General features: G+C 41.1%; 3 protein-coding genes across 6 annotated transcripts in view; 1 reads left to right on the forward strand and 2 right to left on the reverse strand.

Moving 5' to 3' along the window:
• The window catches only part of RB195_009975 (uncharacterized protein), a gene marked incomplete at both ends in the record, with an annotated part of 28,915 nt that extends 21,209 nt beyond the window's left edge, over nt 1-7,706 (reverse strand). For both annotated transcript variants that reach the window (XM_064190764.1, XM_064190763.1), the window contains 8 exons: nt 618-781; nt 856-962; nt 1,266-1,362; nt 3,312-3,433; nt 3,515-3,662; nt 3,726-3,818; nt 7,503-7,601; nt 7,656-7,706. In XM_064190764.1, the coding sequence (XP_064048346.1) occupies nt 618-781; nt 856-962; nt 1,266-1,362; nt 3,312-3,433; nt 3,515-3,662; nt 3,726-3,818; nt 7,503-7,601; nt 7,656-7,706 (881 nt within the window). The remainder of the gene's footprint in view (nt 1-617; nt 782-855; nt 963-1,265; nt 1,363-3,311; nt 3,434-3,514; nt 3,663-3,725; nt 3,819-7,502; nt 7,602-7,655) is intronic.
• Nucleotides 7,707-7,766: 60 nt separating this feature from the next.
• On the forward strand, nt 7,767-8,556 carry RB195_009976 (uncharacterized protein; the record flags this gene model as incomplete). The annotated part of the gene is made up of 2 exons (XM_064190765.1): nt 7,767-7,843; nt 8,403-8,556. 2 exons carry the CDS (start codon nt 7,767-7,769, stop codon nt 8,554-8,556), a joined length of 231 nt encoding a protein of 76 aa, XP_064048348.1.
• Nucleotides 8,557-12,586: 4,030 nt separating this feature from the next.
• Nucleotides 12,587-22,705, reverse strand: RB195_009977 (uncharacterized protein; the record flags this gene model as incomplete). 3 transcript variants are annotated; one of them, XM_064190767.1, is made up of 10 exons in its annotated part: nt 12,587-12,777; nt 16,287-16,368; nt 16,468-16,603; nt 16,930-17,015; nt 17,646-17,731; nt 17,783-17,870; nt 18,354-18,430; nt 19,797-19,897; nt 21,867-22,022; nt 22,443-22,705. In XM_064190767.1, the coding sequence occupies 10 exons, from the start codon at nt 22,703-22,705 to the stop codon at nt 12,587-12,589; spliced, it is 1,266 nt and encodes a 421-aa protein (XP_064048349.1). The 3 variants fall into 3 exon arrangements, with proteins under 3 accessions (XP_064048349.1, XP_013297191.2, XP_064048350.1); XM_013441737.2 differs by lacking the exons at nt 21,867-22,022; nt 22,443-22,705 and adding an exon at nt 19,986-20,049 and having other exon boundaries at nt 19,797-19,931; XM_064190766.1 differs by lacking the exons at nt 12,587-12,777; nt 16,287-16,368; nt 16,468-16,603; ... (4 more) ...; nt 19,797-19,897; nt 21,867-22,022 and having other exon boundaries at nt 22,340-22,705.
• Nucleotides 22,706-22,738: the final 33 nt, after the last annotated feature.

Consider the following 22,738-nt stretch of genomic DNA (forward strand, 5'->3'; position numbering starts at 1 on the left):
ACTCCAAACCACGGCCTACTTCCACTTATTAAAAAGTCTGCATAAAGCTTATGACGTATCAATCCGTTTTGGATAAGCCAGTGCGTTTGACTGCACTTCGGAATAGTCGGGTTGTTATGAACGCGTATTGGCCCATACAATGACTTGCGGGGCACAACTGATGTATCACGTCTGTGTTTGCATCAACCCAGGCAAGTCCGGTACCAACTTATCAATCCCGGAGGGATGACCATCGACCACCCGTGCAGTCACAGTGTGACTTCCTGCCGACTGCGCTACATCCGCCCGACTGGTTAATTAAAGTGACATCAGTGTTAGAATAGTGCAGTATTTTGAGAACATTTCCGCATTCCCATTTTGAAAATCTAGTATATCTATAATTCTCACTAGCTGAGAAATGAGCATTTTAAAACAGCATTCATTAACTTTCATTTACTCCATATTTATAATTTGAAGAATTTTTTGCAACCACTCAACATCTACGGCTGCGGAACCCCGTATAATAACCCTCATGACTATAGCCTATAGTAACTATCAGCTCAAGCTACCAAGGTGAGCTCAAGCCGTCGTGGATTCCTAGGAGAACCTAGAGATGAGAAAAAGCACTAGAAACCTACCGTTCCCTTTCCTTGCGTACATTCTCTCGTATTTGCCGTCGACGTGCCTCTAAGGGATCTTCGTGCTGTTTTTCTTCTGCCTGTGACTCCTCCACAATAGGAATTGGAGGAATTCTCTCCACATCATTCGCAATCGCTGTCAGTGCAGCATTGACCTGGGCTTTCTGAAATTTAACAAAGCTAACAATGGCTGATACGGAGCTCAATTCTTCCCAGGACTAAGCCAACAAAGACTCACGTGCTTCTCTTCTTCCGCACCAACTTGAATTCCAGCTTTTAGTGCAGCTTTTCTCAGCTCTTCTGCTTCCTTTTGTTTTTTCTGGATTTCCGCTCTATTGAGCGAGACTAGAAAGTGTTCATGTAGGTGCATCATCTTCGTAACTGGATTCTAGCTGATAAAAGAGCTGGCGGTACATGAGTTATTGTAGTTCATTTCATTGGCTACGATAGCTGTGTTTAAATAAACGATGACATGATCTTTTATGGAATTCTTAAAGTGGTAGTCGCCCGTGTGCTTGTTCGGAGACATCTGGTAGAAACCAGAGTTCTCAAGTAGCGGATGAGTTCAAAAGATCAATGAGACTTTTACACCTCACGCTGGGGATAAACGAAAACTGTGGGTACGGTCGTCTTCGTAGTAGAACAAACCTTCTTGTTTTGCCTTTTTTACTTCAGCGACAGCAGCAGTGGCTGCATTCTTGAGCTCTTCGGTCTTGTTTCGACGCAGCTCCAACATTGATGTTCGCTGTAAAGAAGTAATGAACAGTAATAGAAATATGTCCCTTTTGAATGGAAAGATTCGTACGATTCGTACCGTACAGATTTTCGAACATGTTGTTTCGCAAAATCGAATTGAAAAATTAAAAGAAAGTAGAATTACAAGTCTAGTCCAAATATTCAAACGATACTCATATGTATCAGTACGCAATTTCAATGGAACGGATCTGCAAGATCCCAAAAGGATACCACTCACTGCAACAGTCACTGTAATGTTTCTTCTCAGCTTCCCCGGTTAACAGGATATCACTAGTTTTCGTGTAGTGATATCTTATACGAAAACTAGTGATATCCTGTTTAAAAATTTGTCGTAATTTATGTTTAGGAATGGCCATCTGTAGGGGAATTTCCTTCAGTAACCATCATGTTCGCATAGTTAGTAAAAAATCATACTTCCTTTTTTGTAGCCTACTTATACAGACATACGCTTTGATCATCTGATACTCAGCAGTGCAGCTGACCAGTAGCGGTCTGTGGTCAGGATTTAACAACATCCACCTCCTGGAGAAAGCGTTCTCAAATGAATTCCCTACTGCTCGTCCAGACGACGTCGTCATCCAACGCGATTCCACCAACGTAACTGCGGAAGGCAGAAGCTATCCCACCTTTACAATCACACACACACTACCATTGTTTTATTACTGTGACAGCTCCCATCCTTGAAGAGAGAACTGGAACCGAGAGTTTTCGCCCGCCTTTCTCTGGATCACTGGAACTCGGAACTGAGCGCAATCAAGTTCACATTCGTGAACTTCAGCCGTACCCATCCCGACATTGAAAATTTTATGATAGTCGCTTCCTTTGGAAGAAATTACAAAGAGTGCAGGACAATTAACTATTAGAAATAAACGCTTTAGTTATATGCATGCCTTTATGTCAACCAAAACGATATCTCATGCTTTCCTGACCTCACAACATCCAATTAGAAAAATACATAAGAAATATCAAATGTATAGTTCGCGTTTGATACCTTTAAATTCGAATAGTTCCCCGGTATGGTGATAATACAATATTCACCGGACTAAATCCGCCGCAAGGTTAGCCTTTAAGGTCCGCTAGACAAATGGAAATTAGTGCAAAAAAAGAAATAAAATTTGTTTCAAAGCTTTGCGTCCGTTGTATTCGTAATCTCGAAAAGCACAGCTATGAGCAGTTGGACGCAGATGGCTTAGCTACAGATAAAGCTCATATTGCCCTCCACTGGAATATGTAATTAACGTTGCATCCTCGCAGCAATCGGAAGAGGGTAATACAGCAGTAAGAAAAAAAGGAAGTGAAGATCACAGAATCGAGTCTTCAGTTCGCATTCTTGCTTCATTTTTGCCATACGTAACAAATTTCTCTTCTTATGCAAACCAAAAAACCGGATAACTGAAAAACAAAAGAACGGAATCGTTTTATAAACTTCACGCGCACAGCTCTTGCAAGAAGGTAAGCTGTAAGGTGTGCATTGTAATTGAGGAGCAACTTGAATATTCTTATGTAGACAAAGAGACCGAAGCTGGAAACGTGCAGTAGCGCGACTGTAAATTGAGAGCAAACAAACATTTCGCATATTCCAAAACAATGAAATCTTGCAACATTGCTAAAAGCCTGTCAACTGTAAATTAACCGACAAATTAGTACAACATAGACCTTAAGCTAGGGAATCGAAAAAAGAAAACCGAGGAAAAAGCTTGCCTGGGAATTGCATTTTCTACTTATCGAGGTAAAATGATGAATAACATTCCTACAGTGCGTTCTTCTCCTTCTTTAGAAGAGACTGATGAAATGTCTGTTATGTTATTTTTTTGTTTATGGCATAAATTGCAACGTACCAGTGCATGTTGCATGAGATCGAAACAAATAATGAAGAAACGTAATTAGAAGAGCTGATGAATGAAGAAAATAATGAAAAATTACGCTGTAGTTACGAACGCTTTTCTTGTGGCGCTGCAACGTCTCTACGAGTTTTTCGTTGAGTTCAGCAGCGGCCAGAGCTTTGAGAGAAACTTGTTCTAGTTCCTTCAGCGTTTCTTTGATCATCTCCTCGTCGTCCTCTGAAACAAATTGACTCAAATGTAGGTGTACGTAAAGAGAATGAGAGGTATAATATTTCTAGAAACAACGAAAGCGAGTACCCTCTTCCTCCTCATCTAATTCTGTTTCTCCGCGATTATCCTTCTTCTGGTCCTCCTGTTTCTCATCTTTCTCCTCATTCTTCTTCTTATCCTCCTCCATCACTTTAATTTCGGCAGCGACATCATTCGTCGCTTGATCGTGTATTTCCTAGGAAGGAATTTGTCATGAGCCATGTTCGAAAGGACAAATGGAAGCGATTCGAATACCAACCACGATATTCTTCAGAACTCCTAGAAACGCATTCTCCTGGGCAGTCATCATGTCGAAGGCTTCAACTAACTTCGCCATGAGAGCACGATCAGGCTTAAAATTGTCTTTAGTGAACACAACAACTAATTCGTTTGTCAGCCCTTCGAGAAATCAATGTTGTGAATTTCTGTTGCACATGCATTTTTACCACATGCATTTTGGACCTAGTTACCTAATTTTGGACTAATAGTGCTCCCATCAAAACGTTTTCTTCCCGGCCACAATAAGCGCACTCTGCATCATTCGGTACTCGTTACTGTATTATTTTTAACGACAACTTCCACTTTTCTCGGCTGACAATCCTCTTCTTTAGCCATGTCTCCAGCTCACCACCTTAGCTAGCCCACCTTTCTAAACTCTATACAAAAGCTGGATAATATAGGAAGAACTCTAGGTAAATCAGCCGACAGACAGGTAAGTTTGCGTCTACCTAGCTGGTTGACCACTAGGACAATACCTCAGATCGAGTACAAATTTACGATATCGAGAAAGTATTTTCCGACAAGGTCACGGATAAGGGATGAAGCGCCTGGCGATAATCAGTCCGCTTGGGATGAACTAGCGCCTTCATTTCAACTCAGAATCGTTTGAGGTTCACGAACGTATGTTTAGCCCAACTAATGATTTGGGGGGTTCGCCGATGCATCAAGTCAGTATTTATATCCTCCCAGACGAGAACCAATGCATCGGCGCCGGTGGGATAAAAGCATTGGTTGCCTGTAGAGCTTTCGAACCACTGATCGATCGTGCAGTCACATCGGAATCTGTTACCGACTGTGCTACGCCTAGGATGGCAGCCATCCTATATATCAGCTTTTGAAAAAAAAAAGTTTTTATCCAATTATGGTAAACCTAGCCTGATCACACTAAAACAATCAGTGGTAGCAAACACATTGCCATCAGATCGCTCTTTCTAAGGCTTTTGATCGAGATCCATATAATCTTCGATGAAATTGCAAAATTATGGTAATAAATGGAATTAAGGTAAGGTAGTGGAATTAAGGTAATGGCAAACCGCCCGAAAACAGTGAGTTCTATCCACATCCGTTCGGAAAGTAGTTTGAAATTGAATTGTAAGTGTCACAGGGAAAACGCTAAACTCACACTACTACTTCAGAAATTGGATCAGAAGCATCAAGGCTATCTATTTATCAGACGAAGCATCTCCTTACACTCGCAAGAGTGATGAAATGAAAGCTCGTATATTCGATTTAACTAGCGGTGATGTTCTAGGTAGCTGACACTAATTTTTGTCACATGTTTTTGTTTCATCAGTTGTACCACTGTGAAAAGTTTTGTTAGGTAAATTTTCGAGTCTGAGCACTGCTGACCTCACTTCTAAGCATATACATATGGTTCACGTATTAGCTGAGATGGCTGCAAATTACGCCTCAGAATCCAACTCGAATTACTACCGAAGGGGACCCATCTGTAGAAATTTCTTCGGACGTTGTTAGTGAGTAAAAATTATTTTGGTGAGTTGTGATTTGTGTTTTTCCTGCGGCGGGAAATATAGAATTTTCAACACCATAACACAGTCCTAGCTATAATGTTGGATCAAAATAATTATTTTCAAATATGATGACTCTGTAGAAATTAAAAATTAAAAAAATTAGAAAAATTAAAAAAAAATTAGAATTAAATTAAAAATTAGTAACTTTCTTTACAAGAATGTTGACTCGTACAACAAAAATTTTTGTCGCCACCAAAGTGTTCTGGAGAAATTACTTAGAACAGTCGAAATGCTAAGCCTTATTGAAATTTCCTTCGTGAATAACGTTAACTGCTCGTGTGCACTATTCCGGTTCAGAAAACCACCACCATAAACTTCGATCATCGAACATGAACGCGTTGTTCTATGTGGGAGGATCGCCGATTAAAAAAACTAGCTACCTCAAACCTGGCTCACGCGCTAAACAACACTGAGTAAAGCAATATTTTTTATGGGCGGCCACGCGATTTTTCGTCACCTGGACGAGGTGAGTTGACAACGAGTTCGCCGATTTCCCCTGTGATTTTACTGCTGAATTTTCTATAATCTTGCATTGCTTCTTCACACTAGCACTGAAACCTGAAGTTCTTGACTCAGTAAGTATCCTAATAAGACGGTATCGATTTATATGAACGCAGTACTGCGAAACATGTTGAGTTATTTTGAAACAGACAGTGTCCTCCCATGTGAAGCAGGAGAAAACAGAAACTGCAAAAATCAAGCGTCACCACAAAGCATGTGGTCGCAAAGAGATATCTGCTTGCAACTACTTTACCTTGCACATAAAAGTTATTGGAAGCACACTCTTCGTTGTAAACTCGGAGAACGGTGGAATGCCAGAAACACAAAGATTTGCTGGGAAGGGAAACAGTGGGAGAAAAAACTACCATAGAACTGAACATTGCAGTGCACTTTTTGTCCAAAAGCTCTGTGAAGCTCCGTGAGGTCATGAACAGATCTTAGATTTGATGGTTAACAATCAATTTTGTACTGCAAATTCACATTACTGCGGCACCTGCGGCACGCACCACTGTGACAACACAAACGAATTCTGGAGCAAACCACTAAGACCTACATGCATCTGTGCCGAATTTTTTTATAGAACAGACAAACACTGTTCAGAACGCGAATCACCTCATCGTCTGTTATGCGAGTTCATGTGAGTTAGAGGTTTTGTTTGCAACAGCTACAACTGTAGCACAGCACACAATTCTATGAAGGACACTGACGAAAACATACCGGCATGGGCTAAGAACTTTGTGAAAGAGGAAAAAAATGAATCCCACCTAGAATATCTAACAAAGTCTCTAGAAAAGATTTCAAAAAGCTACATCAATCAACTTATATACTTCTTTGAATTAAAAAAACAACAGAAGTCATCTGAATATCAGATATCAGACGAAAAGAATCAATCAATAAAAAAAAACAAAAGTATCTGTCGTATTCTAAAAGTATCCCTACAAAAAATCTTTCTGCAGAACAAAAACAAGAAAAAAAAGAAATCTTGGGATAACGTTCAGAAAATATTACCATAAACGGTTTATGAAGGGGCATCCGAGCTATAAGTTGGTTCGTAACTCAAAGTGTTGCCGTAGCGATCCGTGAACCATGGAATTTCGGGCTCCGCCCCCGCTGTTTACGTGTTTCCCAGCATTTTTGACAGAAAACATCGTTTGCGTTCAGATGAAAAGTTAGACCGCATCATCAAAGTGACATAGATTCATTTCATGAAGATAATTGCATGGAAAGTGTGAAGAGAAGACAGCTGGCACAGCAAAACCGCCTGCACCTTAGTGGATCTTTTATAGAGATTGATGCGATAAATCATGGCTGTTACATTAGTTGGAGGAAGTATAAATGAATCCGCCTTCATATATGTAGTGAATAATTGGTTAATGATGCAACTGATGACAGAGGACCACCGTGGATCACAACGCAGAGGTTTTTTTCAATGCTACCACTTCTAACAGTAATTTTGTGTAAATAAACGGGCCCACACTCCCGAAATCCCAAACAATATGCGGAAAACGCCTTTCCGCATATTGTTTGGGATTTCGGGAGTGTGGGCAAGGAAAGGTGATACGTTGTATCACCTTTCCTTGCCTTGTCGAAGCTGTTATAAAAAAGAATATTGGCTTCATCGTATTGTACCCACCATACTTTAATAATCGATCTAAGTTGATTTCGGCGCCATATGACAGCAGGAAATGGCTGCTCGTGCTACTATGCAAATGCAAAAAACGCACATTTTCGCTGGTGGAGAGGCCTCGCAGCGTCTGCAACAGCTGGTCCTTCTTCACTCGAATCATCTCGATGCTCTCGGCGATGTGCTTGTGCCGAGTCAGCTGCAACCAAGAGTTTTAAGTTGACAGAAAGGTACAGCATGGAGATCAACTCACTATGTTGTCGTCCGAAGTGGGCGTTTGGTCCTTTTCCTTTTGCTCAGACATTTTTTCTTAGGTGTGAGTGCGATGAACTTCCTCCTACAAAATGAGAAGTGGAACGACCGAATGAGGTCTGTAGCAGTGTGGAGCGTACAGAACAAACCGGCCGACCTAAGCAGACTGTTCGAGCGAGGCAGTGCAAGGTAGGTGGGCGATAGACGATCGATACAGGCACATGGCGACCGAAGCGTATAGTTCAGACCGCGAGTCACAGAGCGGAGGAGGAATTTGCGCCGAACGGTGCGGTGCAGTGATGACTAGGGCGTTTGCTCTTCTCGCAAGCGGACCCTTGCCTTTTAAGTCGCATAGGCTCACTCTATTCAATTTTGAGTTATATCCATGCTAAGGGTGATATTTAGTCCATATGTTGGACTTTTGAGTACAGAGCTTTCATTTCTACACTTGGCAGTAACGCACAGTTACAATGTGGGTTACGTGTGGGAATTATTTGTTGTCAAGAACGAATCCTGTTGTTTCCTATCCCTTCTTTCTTTGCTCTCCGACGCGCACTGTTCAGAATTTCAACTCCCCAGCTTTCGATTTTGAAACGCTCACCACTGGCAGCGATTCTTCTTCTACGAGTATTGTTGGCTAAGTTCTCTTAGCAAACTTACAGTGTACCTAAACGAACGTATAGAAGTTCTGCTAGATCACATCATCTTTTCAGGATTGTATTTATGCAACCAGTAGTGTCCTTTTTAGGGTCATTAGCTCCCTTCACGGTTCACATGCTCGCCCACCGGTCACTACTCCGACAGCTTTTCGTATCGTGAATTGTGGCGGTTTACTGGTAACACCAGTTACCACTGATAAGAGCAAACGTATGCAGGACAGTTCCGTATCAATCATTTTCTGATGCGGAGATATGAAAAAGAAAGGACAACCACTGCAAGATGACTGCACCGCATCAACTAGACACACATCTCATTTCGTAACTTACATGAGGCTCATCAGTCGGCTCATTATGTTGGGATGTGCATCTCGAACGCGCATCCAAACGCCTTTGAATTCACAGCTTGCACACGTTTGAATTCAGTGTATTCTCATAGTGAGATCTTATTTCAGCAGAAAAAGTAACAGTTAATCTCCATCTCTCCCCATTTCTCTTGCAACTCTTAGTTCATGCATGCTAGCAGTTTGCACGCATTCCTCTCGAACAATAAGATACCTTGTTAGGAACTGCTTCCTCCACCCACTCATTCGAGGACTGTAGCTAACCAGATGAAATGGGGTCGTAAATCCTTTCAGAACTCCCTTCATTTTCGCGTGAACAACAAACTAACTGCATTGAATCTACGACATGCAAGAAACCCCAGACCGTAAATTCTTCTGCCTATTAGCTCTGAAAGAAGTCGTATTTGTGTTACCAAAAGTGACAGTAATATTCGCATGCATAAGGATATGTAGTTTAAAGAAGCACACCGAAGTAGTGTGCATAATGACGAAATTCAGTAATGCACTTAGCAATGCAACTATAATTCTTTTGCATGCATGCAACTCTGTATCATATGTACTAGAAAACCTTTTTCCAATGCATGAATTTCAACTCCAGAGCAAAATATCCAAACAACCCGTAAAAAAGTTTCGGATTCCAGCGTCTGAAGCTTTTTACAGCTAAACAATTCGGAGCTTAGCCGAAAACGCAGTATAATTTTAACAAACATTCAACAAACCACTTTTTCTACCACTTGGTCGCTTCGAAATCTAACTGTAGGTTTTCGAGGAGCATACAAAGGCATTGCAACATCACTTCAATATTAAAAATTATGAGAATATGATGTATTAGGGGATATTTAAAGTGGTGCTAAAAAATCAAATTGCGCTAAGTGAACAAAACATAACATAAAAGCAAACTAACCCTCTTTACCACAATTCCTTGAGCTCTAGATTTCTCTACTTGGACATCGAGTTCCCATAAACTACACCTGCAGACAAGTTATCCACACAACTCACTCCAAAAGAGGGGCGATCCTGTCCAGCTCAGCACAGACGGGTGCATCTAATTTAATTCTTCTGACACACTCGATGAAATAAAATCCAATTCCACCAAAAGTAGAACAAGCTATAAACTTCTAAAATAAGCATAAAATAATTCGAATATCTCGTCTTCTTACTACTATCTATATCTATTGATTGTTCTAATTATAACATTGCTTTGGTATTAGTGGAATTCTACCTTTTCCTCGAGTTCACAAAGATACATTGTCAGAAGAATTAAACTAGAGCTATGAGGAAACCGCTAACTTTTGCCTGTTCTCGATGTGTATTTCACATGTGGCGCTCACGCTACAAAGTAAGATAGAGTGCGGCAGAATCAAAACAGAGTCATCTGGAAGAAGTCTGCACTTGTATTTGGTGGATCAAGAACAACCTATTTACACGTTTCGAGTGGAACTGCGTCAGCTTCCGTCGCCAGAGAAAAAAGTCTGAGCTTCCGTTTTGATTCAAACATAATATGGTTCCTTTTTTGGTACACCACGCATGAACAAATGAACAAATAAATAAGCTCAACCTTATTACTCAACACGTTACCTTCCCTGAAAGCAGTATATGGGTGAAATTATTTTGAATGTTCTCTCTGGATCACAAAGCAAACTAAAGAGAAACAAGATGAAAAGAGAACGTAAGTGCTGAAGAAGTGTTTGAAATGACTGGAATGAAGTGCTGAATTGCGTATCGTAGCCATTCAAATTCGTCCAAAACTGCTACGATATTAGGTTGCATGCTAGAGAAGAAAAGTGAGTGGAAAAGCTGCTGTTGACTTTCAAAAAAAGTTAAGAGAAAAAAGAATAGCGCGCTACATTACATACATTACATTACAAAACTACTTTCCCGCATATTTCCCTCAAAGGTAACATTTGGACAAATGTTGAGTTCCTTCCACTAGTTGGGTGGAGTTTGAGACGTGCACACTGTGCAAGTGGCACGCTAACCTCCTAACCTGGCACAAATCTGGAATTTCTCAGGTTCGGAATCCCTAGTTACCCAACGAGAAGACTCTTTACACTCATAAGAAGATACGAAATGAAATCTCTTAAAATGAATTGGTGGTGAAATCACCAAAAGCAACACCTTAAACGCGTACGAAAAAAAAACATTTTATGACTTCATTTAGTCAATTCTATGAGTGTAATGAGCTGGCTCATTACTCTTTCATAAAATAAATTGACTAAATAAAGCCATAAAATCATAGTGTAATGAGGTTTCTAATTTCCGAAGTTGTGGACCCTCCACTCCCGCTGTGATACCTTCAAACTACGTTCCGAACCACATCTACTTGTGGATGGAACTCAACACAGGAGTATTTAGCTTCAAAATTTTCCAATCCACTGAAATTAATTACTACAAGTCTTGCTTGCCTGTAAAGCGCGATAGTTTTACTTATTTCTAGCACCCTACTATATGCTTAATGTTTACCTGTGTTTCACACAAACACAATATAACTGTTGGTAGTTTCGATGTAACAGCTCCAAGTTTGCGAACGTAGCTGCTTTACGGTCCAGTTCCATTACTTCAGTCACGGGTGGTGCACATGTAAACAGGGGAATCGCGCACACCTGGGACGATGAACGAACGCCGACGTCTTCGTTAAACGATTCACTTTTATCTACCGTCTACTTCTAGGCCAAAGCTAAAAGAAATGAGTAAGATGATGTTATGGTGGAAAACCTTTAAAATGGGTATACGGGGATCAGATTTCGAGGTAATGGGGAACTCATATATATTCTTTTTATCGTTCCTGAATTACTTTGAAACTGATCGAGAGCCCCTCAACAGGTGACGTTTGGTACCACGCCAGGAGCGCAATGGAAGAATCACAACTTAATGTGAGATAATTTCGCAGAAGTTACTACAGGTAATGTTTTCAGAGGCATTGAAGGTCCACATTAAATAGGATTTAGGGCAGTTACGTTAGAGTGCTGCAAAGGTCACCCGTCAGTGACATCGGTGGAGGCTATGGCGAGTTAATTTTGTTAGGCGCTACAACAAGTGAGAACTAAAGTCAATTCGTCATTGCTCGGACGAAATAACATAGAAGCTGACAGAGAAACACTTCTAGTTCATCTTCACGTCAATAGCTGTCGGAAAATGTTTTCCCGAAGATGTGGTTCGATGAAACGAGGTGAGATATTAATGGGTTTGAGCAGTTGGGAACATAAGTTTGGAAACTACTGTAGACATAAAATTCTGAACTATTCATTGCACACAACTTTCTGGATGATTTCCGACGGTTTCTGAGAGGTTTTCATAGCAAATCACGGTATTTTGCACGTCTTTTGACGTCTGACAATCGCTGGGCACAGGAGAGCAATGGGACGCAACAACTCTCCTTAGAAGTCTTATGACTGCTTCTGCTCGAACTTCCCATCGTAGCGGTAAATGAAGGGTTTTCTCTAATGTTGAATTGGTCTGTAACTCAAAATCCCTATCAATTAGAACTTTGTAATTAAGGGATAACCTTAAATGTTACGTGGGTTACCTTCAATATACATCGCACGCAACAATTTCTTACTTTCCACAATCTGCGGGAACTGTGATCTAAGTACAGCATGTGTGGACTACTGATTTTTTCCACTCGCTTCCACTCAAAAGGATCAAAAAGCACGATCGTCGTGCAACGCCCCTGGTGCGGTGAAAATACATAAAATAAATGGAATGTAGGAGAAGTATTTTAAGTTCGCTATTCTTCAGCTCCCAAGAAAAAACGTTGCTTTATGTTTGAACGGGGAAGTGATGTGGTTAAATTTATTCACAAGAAGTTCTCAAATACAGGAATCAACAAAGGGTGGTTCAGGTTGAACCCTCCCAACCATATCAAAGTGAAACAGCATGAACGAGATCAACTTCACACGACGAAACAGATTAATAGCAATGAAACCGAGCGCCTACCCGACCCATTCGAAGAAATTACATTTGTCAGGCTGTCCCATCGCTTTGGAGCAACACAAAAACTTTCTCCCTTTGTTTGGACCATCCTTTTGCACAGTTCTTAACGCTGCAGGTATTCCACACACACATTGCTTGTTTTCAGAATCGTTGCTGGCTGCAGATCGGCCTGGATCGGCACCGCGATTTGCTGAATTCAAGTTATTGGAGAGCACAATTTTTGGAAATTTCCTTACACGAACAAAACATGCAATTCGAATTCGCCGCAAGTAATCTAGTAGGGATCAATTCAATGATCATTCATCCAGGGATCAGGGATCATTCATTCGGGGATCAGATACGTGTGAAGCAAGTAATTTAACATACTTCTTAAGGAAAAATACTGAGTGCACTGATACTGCGTGATTTTCGTAACTGCCCATAGACTTCGGATTTCCTTCATCGTCATGAACGTTCGTAAACGTTCGGATACTATCATGAACGTTCGCACACGCTTAGATACAATTAGCCTGGTGTATAAATAACGAGAGTTTTCCAAATCTAATATACATTTGCTTTCAACAAGAATATGCAAAACGAATTAATTGATCGTGTGCTTTTCTTCCCAAAGTTCAGGTACTTTTTCTACAACTCTGCGACAGAAATATCCCAAAACCTAACTCGAAGCTTTTGACCTACCAATCCTTTAATTTTTTACCATTATTAAACTAACATCACATTAATCATATTAATTAATTGTTCCACAACAACCAAAAAAGAAGGCAATCGAGAGAATCGTGAAATAATGATTCTGGAATTCTCGCTCAAGATTAGTGAAACCTAGCGCTAAGTCTTTGAACTTAAGCTTGATAGAGCCCGAGTGATCGCTTTTGTCAAAATGACATTCGATTAATATTAAGGTGAATATAAAGCGAGTTAGCTGTAGACAACGGAAAAGAAAACATTGCGCAAAACAAAAACGTATGGCGCTTATATATTATAAATGTATATATATACATATTAAATATGCTATTCACCTTCTACTTTATTGGCAGTGATCCGACTAGTGCGATATTTCCTAAAGCCTTACGTTTAAAGTTTTGGTCTGGCACTGTTGGTATTTCCCTGCTACTTCTTGGTCAAGCCTATAATATTAGTGCTTCCACCCCTACACACCGGTTTAGCGGGTTGAGCCAGTATACACACCAGCCGAAGTGCTCGTGCTATAATTTCTACCCAGGGGATTTTACAGCCTACCTGCACTTTCATAATGCTTCAGATCTTAATACCTATCTTGCTGAGTTTTGATGCTTCTGATTACTAAATCATTGTGCCGGAATCTTACACGGGACTGCTCATTCTATTCTTTTTGCTGTATTTTCTGTATTTATTTGCATTCATCCTGGTCACATCCTTTTGGTACGTCATTGAGCGTAATAAATAAGTAAACAAATAATTAAATATATACATATGCAGAGTATATGACATTTTGTCTAAATTATATAATATTTATATTACTTTGCCCTGCATTCTTAGATTCAAAAACATCCTTGTCATTTATTACGCATCACTCCACACATGCGGTTATGCATCAACCAGCAACTCTCTTGCACAAAGGTGCTGCCCTTCGGATTTGGATTTTTGAGATTCTTTGGAAGACGCTGAGAATACTGATGCAACTTAGAAAACTCGATCTTTAGAGGCAGTGGTCACGAAAATATTCGATGTTTTGTTCTGTATGGTTGTAAGGCGGGGTTCCGGACGTAGTTTGCGTCTACCCAGCAAAAAAGTGAAAAGTAATAATAATAATAGTAAATATGGAAGTAGTACATCGATCAATTTATCTGATGGAGCAACTCCTTTTTATCCATAGGACTGGTGGAATGGATCAGCCCGCTGCTTCCGATTGTTCAGCTTTCCAATGTGACACATAGTTGCAAACAACATACCACATGAGCCACACCTTCTTGCTTGTAGAACCGAACATCGAGATTTTTCGCAACCGTTGCCTTTAAGAGCTCACGCTCTGTAGAATTTTGGGTTTCTCTGGATGGCTGCCAAGAATTGCCACTCTTTAATAGGTCTTATCCTGTGCAATCAATAAGATGACAGCGGATGGCAGAAAGGCGGCAACGCATATATTGGAAGGAAATCTAATAGCTAGCGTCCATTCAAAAAAAGAGTACCTAGGGACGTTCAAGACATCTCAAGCACATCGCAAAGGTGCAGGGAGAGGCAACATTCCGAACAATACAAGGATAGTTTTAATTGATTTTCTTTAGCTGTAGCCAAGATTGGTGTTGATCTTCTTTAGCTCAAGAAAATCAATTAAAAAACTACGTTTCAACATGCCAAGATTCAAAGACAGTCGAACATGGGCAACAGAAGGATAGATTAAATTCTGTCGTTAATGCAAAGCGGACGCAGTTAAAACACATTGGTTCTCAATCATACAAATAACTAAAGGTTCTGATGCTTTACTGCCCGCATCATTTAATTCTATCTTAGCCTTACAGAGTTCTTTAGGCAGAAACTTACACCCGACAAAATGACTTCTCATATTTTCATTTAAAAAAAAAGAATTTCGATCGCATTATTGTGCGATAAAGAGACATCTACAAGTTAAAATAGGTGTAAAATTAGCGCGTAGGGTGTAAAATAGGTGTAAAATTAGCGCGTAGGGTGTGAAATAGGTGTAAAATTAGCGCGTAGGAAGTAGGGTGCATGGGTTACTTAATAACGATGTTCAAAGGAATTTCATGCCGTGGATTTGGAAGGGTTGTAGAGACGTGTTATTTCTAAATTACCGCAAAATTTAGCATTTCGAACTTTCCTAGTTTCTTTTTGGAGCCTAATTGAGAAAAATGGTAAACTTTCCTTCACAACTTTTCTTCTTTCCCAGCTGACTTTGGAGAGAAACGGGACACAGAGATAAAAACTTGAGTCAAGAGTTTTCCTTGATGCTGCATCAAAAAATGGCAGAGGACTTTTTGATCGCACTTCGAAGTCGTAATCGTAGTCGCAGAACAAGGAAAAGTGCAGAAATTCGGATTTTGCGCTGTTGGTCAAAATATGTGTAACTTCGAACAATTCCAGCAACACAGCTTATACCTTAGGGAAATTACTTAATTTGAAATATGCTATAGGAGAAGAGCTTTCCAACTAGAACCTTGTTATACTTTTCGTCACATCTTTTCGTTCACATTACTCTCAAAACATCCTACAAAATCCGCACCTATTCTGCACCCATTTTCAATCAGGGTGGTGTTCACCGCTAAAATCAAATCCAAATCGCACGTAAATGCTATAAATTTACTTCAATTCATCTGTATTTATTTTGCTTTTCATTTGTTATACTATTTCACTTTTATTTTGATTTAATCATAGTCTTTTGAGATTAATTTCTGCGAAACTCCATCACATCTCATTTTTATGTGCTACAGCGACTTCACTACAGGGAAGGAGGTAGCAGAGAGGAGAGCAGAAGATGGAAGGTGAGATGGCGCTTTTGGGAAGATCGTTCCAAGTATATGCACGATCCTGAACAGATATTTGAAAACTAACTTCTACATTCTTCTTTCCGAATAAATGTAATTGGAATTCAATTGAAGTTTGGTTACTCCATTACTCTGTCTTTCGAAAAAAGGAAACAAATCCGAAAATTCGACGTGAAAAAAGCCGATTTTTCCTATACTTCCTGTTCAGTTTTGCAGTACATACCTCTCGATCCACGAGTTCGTCCGCGGCCCCTTCGACCCTCAGTTTCAGATGCTGTCGTAGTCGAGAAATTGTTATCAACGCCCTTAATAACAAGATATAAGATACAATTCACTTCTTGTCCGAGTTTTTTCTCTGTAGTTCCGTTTGTTTCAATTGAACACCCCATCAGACCAATGCTCACCTGCGCTCTACCACCACTCGTTCCTTGTCGCACGATTCTGGAAGCAGGCGCGGCTGTTCCCGTGCGTTGCACGTTCGTTCCGGACGTATTCGTTGAAGCAGAAGCAACATTTAAGTTAGAATTCATATTCAAGTACCTTGAAAAGAAAGAAGCTAGTGAATTGCTCAGGGGGATTGATTCAAAAAAGTGAATCACGAAGATTATATGAGAACACTCAATTTATAGAGAATTAGTTGTATGAGAAAGAAACTGTTCTGCAATCGGGACAGAAACCGGTTTGTGGGGTAACTTCCATCAAAAACTACAATTTTTTTCACGACTCGGCTGACTTTCACGATTTTCAACAGCGACAGTCTCCCAAATTTTCCTTCTGAATTACATCAAATTTCTATCATCCTAGAAAGAAGTTCAAAACAATGCAAGAAAAAACATTGAAACGAGTGCTATCAAAAAAGTACCAACCGAGTTAAAGCTTCTGAGAGCAGATTGACCTTCTCCTCGCTACGTAGAAAAATTCGTTTATACTTCTCTAGTTGTTCTTCCAATACCTGCAACTATCTGTTATTGACGAGGGGAGGATTATTGACATTCATTCATTGATTAATAGGCTTGATAAGAGCAAAGATTAGGCGCTCATTTTTGCAACGAAGTTAATGATGTAAAAACACCATACTCAGCATCATACTATAAGCTTGCTAACACAAAAATGGGAAAAATAAAATCTTTTCTCGCTTTCTCTGATCCTATCTGCTGTCAGCTTATACATGCATTTCACATAAGTGCCTTTTTCAGAAATCTCAATGAAAATCAGCGTGAAAAAAATGTTCAAGATTTGAGAGTGCTACATAGCTTGAAGAAAACTAGCAACCTTTAGGGTTAACGTTACCCTTTAGAAAAGCTGGAATGATTTGCATAGCTGCACTTCAACGTATGGCCACCAATGGTTTGATGAATCCTTACAACTCAAAAAGTTCAAAAAATTGATATGTCTGAATCACTAATTTTCAGAAGAAACAATGATCTGCCGTGATTTTGTTAGCAGTTTTGGATTAAACGACGGCAACGCGGAGAACCTTGAAAAGAGGCGGATCCTGAGTTGCTCTTTTTTGCATAAGCCTATTTTGTTTCCTTTTCTTGTCTCTCTTATGTGAGTCAACAGAACTAATCGATTTATGTACCTCCTGCTTAGTTCGTTGTCCTCCGCAAATGGCTTGAAGTTGCAGTTCCAAATTGGCCCTTAACTGTGGTTTACTCATGGCGTATCCTAAAACACGAGTTTTTATAATCAACCAAAACTAAATGAGAAAAAAAGTACCCATTGCGTCGTATCCGTCGACAAGCGCAAGCCCGAGGTAGCCGGGGATAAAGCGACCATCGTCTCGTACTCCAACATATTGCCGCATCTTAATTAAAGGCAACGTATCATGAAATTGACGTAGTACGGAACCCTCAAGGAACCCGTAGAGTTCTGGTTGTAGATCACGGAACCCAGCGTGGCTCCGCTCAACATCCCCTAATTGTCGTAAAAACGACGCGGGAACGGTATTTGTTCCCAAGAAACAAATTAGAACGTTTTCTTGTACACGCTTCGGTCCCCTCAGCAGCCTATTCATTGGTTTTACTTGAACAGACTGGTGAGATGCATAATCGACCTTCGACCGCTTGCTCATGGACGCAGCGCGTGCACAGGGGATAACTTACCTCGTGGGAAGGAATTCCTTTTCTACTACGATTAGGGGAAGTGGAGCGGATCCACGCTGAGTTCTGTAATCTTCAACCCGAACTTTACGGGCTCCCTGAGGTTTCAGCACGTCAAGTTTGTCATACGCTAGCTTTAAGCATTTAGGAAGACGAAGTTCCTACAGAGAAATCTAAACTCTGGAAACCTTGATTTTTTCAATGTGCTCTGCGTGGGTTGCATCAGTCCCGATACCGTATTTATCCATTAGGCTGATTAAGTCGGCTGAAACAAATCCGCGTTATCATACAGAACTGAGGAAAACATCCTTTTCAAACGAGAATAAGAGAAGTATTCCTGACAGACAAAATTTGCTTTTCCCAGCAAAAAAAAAAAACATTATTGGAGGTTTTAAATCACGCAATTTTGAAAAAGATATTTTGGATGTGTTAGCCATAGTTCGTTAGGTACTTATGCAGTCGTTTTCTTAAGTTCCCTTCTACACATTCCACCATGTCCACTGAAGTTTGGAAATTTTGAAATTATCAACATTCGATAATCTCGGGCTGGAGATATCCTCATTTTAATAATTCGCACGGTGTTAGATCGTCCAATCACCGCCCTCGTGTGACCGTTTTTGCACAAGGAATAACTTTATTTATCGAAATCAAGCTGCTCGCAAAGAATTCGATGGATAGAGCGATTAGAAACCCTTAGGGAGACTGCATATTTACGAGCTAAGTGTATTGCACATCTCAAAATCGTCTGCCATCCTCCACATTTTCTGGCGTTAGAACGATCACCGTCACTCTGAGGATTTCTTCACTACACCGATTGTCTTATCACCGTCAACTGATAAACGAATCGATTTCCGGAAAACCGTATTTGTGTTCTGGATTCGAAAGCGAATGAGAAAGCCTCACCCTTCAAGATACTACCGGATCTATCTCACTTCTTTTCTACGGAAAAATGCTAAACGAAAGCTTCTGCTGCTGTTCGACATTTTTTTTTGCGCCAAGCTGAAAGATGTATCAGCGTCTCGAACTGTATAGAGCAAGAAACCTCGTCCTCATGTCCTCTCATCCAAGGTGGTTACAAGCGGAATAATCACTTCAAAGACATCACCCCACGAATCTGAGGTGGTGCAGATTTCAGGTGGAGTATTCGTATACGGGATGGGAGACTACGGAGACGGGGGTGATTCCGTCCATTTCTTCCTAATTGCCGTAAAAAACGGCCCGCAAGATGCGGCGCTGCACAAGACTGGCGCGCTCCAGTCGAACTCCCTGTAGAAAATAGTGCGCCAGTACGCCTGAAGCCGTATTTTCCGGGCCGTTTTTTACGGCAATTAGGAAGAAATGGACGGAATCACCCCCGTCTCCATAGTCTCCCATCCCGTATACGAATACTCCACCTGAAATTCATTCCACCTCAGATTCGTGGAGTGATGCCTTCAAGCAAGAGCATCTAGTTGCTGATTTTCCCGCATTTTTTCTAGGTCTCATGAAACCTTATCCACATGATACAGAAAGGAGAAACAGAAGACAGCTCCCTTAAAACAGTATGCATGCAGTAAAAATTGGGAACCATAAAGTTTCGGAGAAGCAAATATTCCAACAACTATCATATTTCTCGGGAAAAAACTGTCTACCTTCATTGAGTAACTCCGGCGGTTGCGTCTGCCCATTGGCAATGCGCAGTTCGAAATCAAGTAGCTGTTCTCCTTCAATGTATGTCGGGAGTGTTTTGTCGCTCCAACGGTCATAAGGATAAACACGTAAATATCCTGCAGAATACATATATGCAGACAAAATTGTATGCGCTCGATTATTAATCTCACCGCTAATATTGACACTAAGCACGGACATGATAACAATCAGGATTTCATGGATGGTCCATCTCATTGTTAGGAATTTAAACAATCAAACACAGACATTCTAGAACATCGCAAAAATAAAGGGCTAAAAGTAAACGCTGAGAGCTAAAAACTGATTTTTTTTTGCTACTTGGTGAAGTCTTCCATGAAAATTCTTGACCTATTCTCCTCGCTCTTCGTGGATAATATTTTCGTCAGCCTACAATAATATATATTGTGAAACTTGCAGGTATAATCCTATGCAGTTATCTCTTTATCAGCGATTGAATTCCTCTGACATACACGCTAAGTTGGAAGTGAGAATGGGAAAAGAGATAAAAACGGTTCAGCTCCGCAGATCCACACCTTGGCGACTGTGGCTTCGGAGGGGATTGAAGTCTCTCCAAATTCTCGTAGTGTTGACCGATGCAATAAAAATTCCTGCATAGTTTGAAGTCGAAAAGCAAAGTACAGCTCTCTTCAGTGACTTTTCGAACTAGAACAGAGTGAAACACGGCCAAAATAAAGGTTTAAACACTTTCAGTTCGAGTTGATTTAGCGGATAATTCCACTTAGCCACATTACGCGCTTCGCTCTTATCGTTGTGAAGAACAGTATCGCAAAATAAGGCTTCCGGTGCCTCCGAGGCGTTGCTTCTGGGGTTTTGCTAAAAGTGTTTCGCTTCTTGATTCTCATTCTTGGAAACAACATGCCGAACTCTATCTGCTGCAAGAGCGATCCAACATCTAGTGTTTCTACAGACGCTATCCTCAGAATGAAACAGTAAGTAGTTGGAACAGTTAGTAACCAAGAAGAAAAAACAGTGGAGTCCTCAGTAAACAGTAAACTTGGAGCTGAGTCGAAGGAGTGCTTTAACAATCTGGATCTACTTGACAACCACTAAAGGAAATTCTTCTAGATGTTTACAATCATTTGATAAAAGCATATACTACTGTACAGGTGCTGCAATTCACTTTCGATTTCCCTCAAGTTGTTGCGGTCCACGGATTGTTTATTTTGGACTCCGCCTCACTATTTTTCAGCTCTGAATTGCAACCAGTTAATTAGTGTGCCGTTATGAGATAGTATCGCGCAATTAATTCATGTTGGCACTTGGCAAAGGGTAAATGAGTCGTTGTGGACCCTTTTCATAGACATAACCACTGCCCATATTACGTTTCACCCTCAATTTGGTAACATGCCTTCTTCAGAAAGCGAAAACACGCATGCAAGCAGCTGCTCAAACAGTAGCCAACAGTTTAACTGTTGGAGGAAAACGGGAGGAAAACCCATGACTTACTCGACTTAAAGGCACCATACCACGAATCTGAGGTGGTGCGGATTTCAGGTGGAGTATCCGTATACGGGGTCGTAGATTATGGAGACGGGGGTAGTTCCGCATTCTCTCTCCCTGCATCACTGCAAACAGCCACATCCAGAATGCTGTTTTGTACGACGCCATCTATGGCAACCACCCCTTGCGCAGTCCTTCGATTCGTCGAAAGTCAATTCAGACTGCCCCGATAGGCAGTAAGGGATGCTACGCGTGCAAGGGTGGCACGGTGCAATAGAAGGCATCGTACAAAACAGCAATCAGAGGCCGTGATTCAGGAAGAGATGAGCGGAACCACTACGATCTCCGTAATCTACGACCCCGTATACAGATACTCCACCTAAAATCCGTACCACCCCAGATTCGTGGTATGCTGCCTTTAATCGGCGGGCTGATGTCATCGCCTGATGCGATTACCCGCATCTTCGTCGAGGTGTGTCGTCCTTGAACACAGCTTTGCCCAACCTTCTCGATCTTCTGCGAGAGCTTACACAGAATCAAGCCATTCCTCGCTATTCTATATTCTGCGAAACCTTATGTCTCGCCTGAACTGCTTATCCATGCCGAGTGTCCTCAGGTCCTCTTTCGCCACTTCAGTCCAGAACTTCCGTTTTCGGCCAGTTGGCTTCTTCCAGCTCAAACCCAAAAACTCCTCAGAACTCGCCGAACCAGGCGATCTGCCGGTCACCCTAATATATGACCAAAGAAGCGAAGACGATTTACTTTAACCACTTTCGATGGCGGTGCAAGATGATGATATCTTCCACGTGTCATCCGCTGGTATACCACATCAATTTCTGCACAAAGATCTTCATTATGGCATACCCTAGGCCAAAAGTAGTCAAGTAAACGTCTAAGCAGCTTTCGTTTCGTGCAATCAAGCCTCTCCATCACCGTAAATGGTGCTGCCCAAGCCTCCGATCCGTACATCATGAGGGGCGAATTGCGGATAGGTAGACTCGCAGCGTGACTTTGTTGGTGATGGGAGTCGACCACAGGCATTTCGTTAAGGAGTTGAATGCGGAAACGGCCTTAGCGCATCTTTGCTGAATATCTTTCTCTGTTGTTCTTTGCCGTTGTTCTTCAACGTACAACCCAGGTAAAAGAACCCATCGACGAGTTCTATCGGTTGTCCGTCCACCCTGATACCCGTTCGAGATGTCGAAGAGATCCACATCTGCTTGCATTTATCAGGGCGTAGAGGTAGTCCATAGGCCGCAGCCAGCTTCGATACAAGGTTGACAAATTGTTGAAGTTTCCTACTGCTTTCCGCGAATATAACAACATCGTCAACGTACTCGAGATCGGTCAAGGGGAGTCCTGATGGTGCTGGAATGATATCGGCGAAACATTGATCTACTGTTCTTCGCATAATGTCGCCGATGACAAAATTGAACGGGAAGGG

Source organism: Necator americanus, chromosome III, assembly GCF_031761385.1.
Source record: "Necator americanus strain Aroian chromosome III, whole genome shotgun sequence".
Lineage (NCBI taxonomy): Eukaryota > Metazoa > Nematoda > Chromadorea > Rhabditida > Ancylostomatidae > Necator > Necator americanus.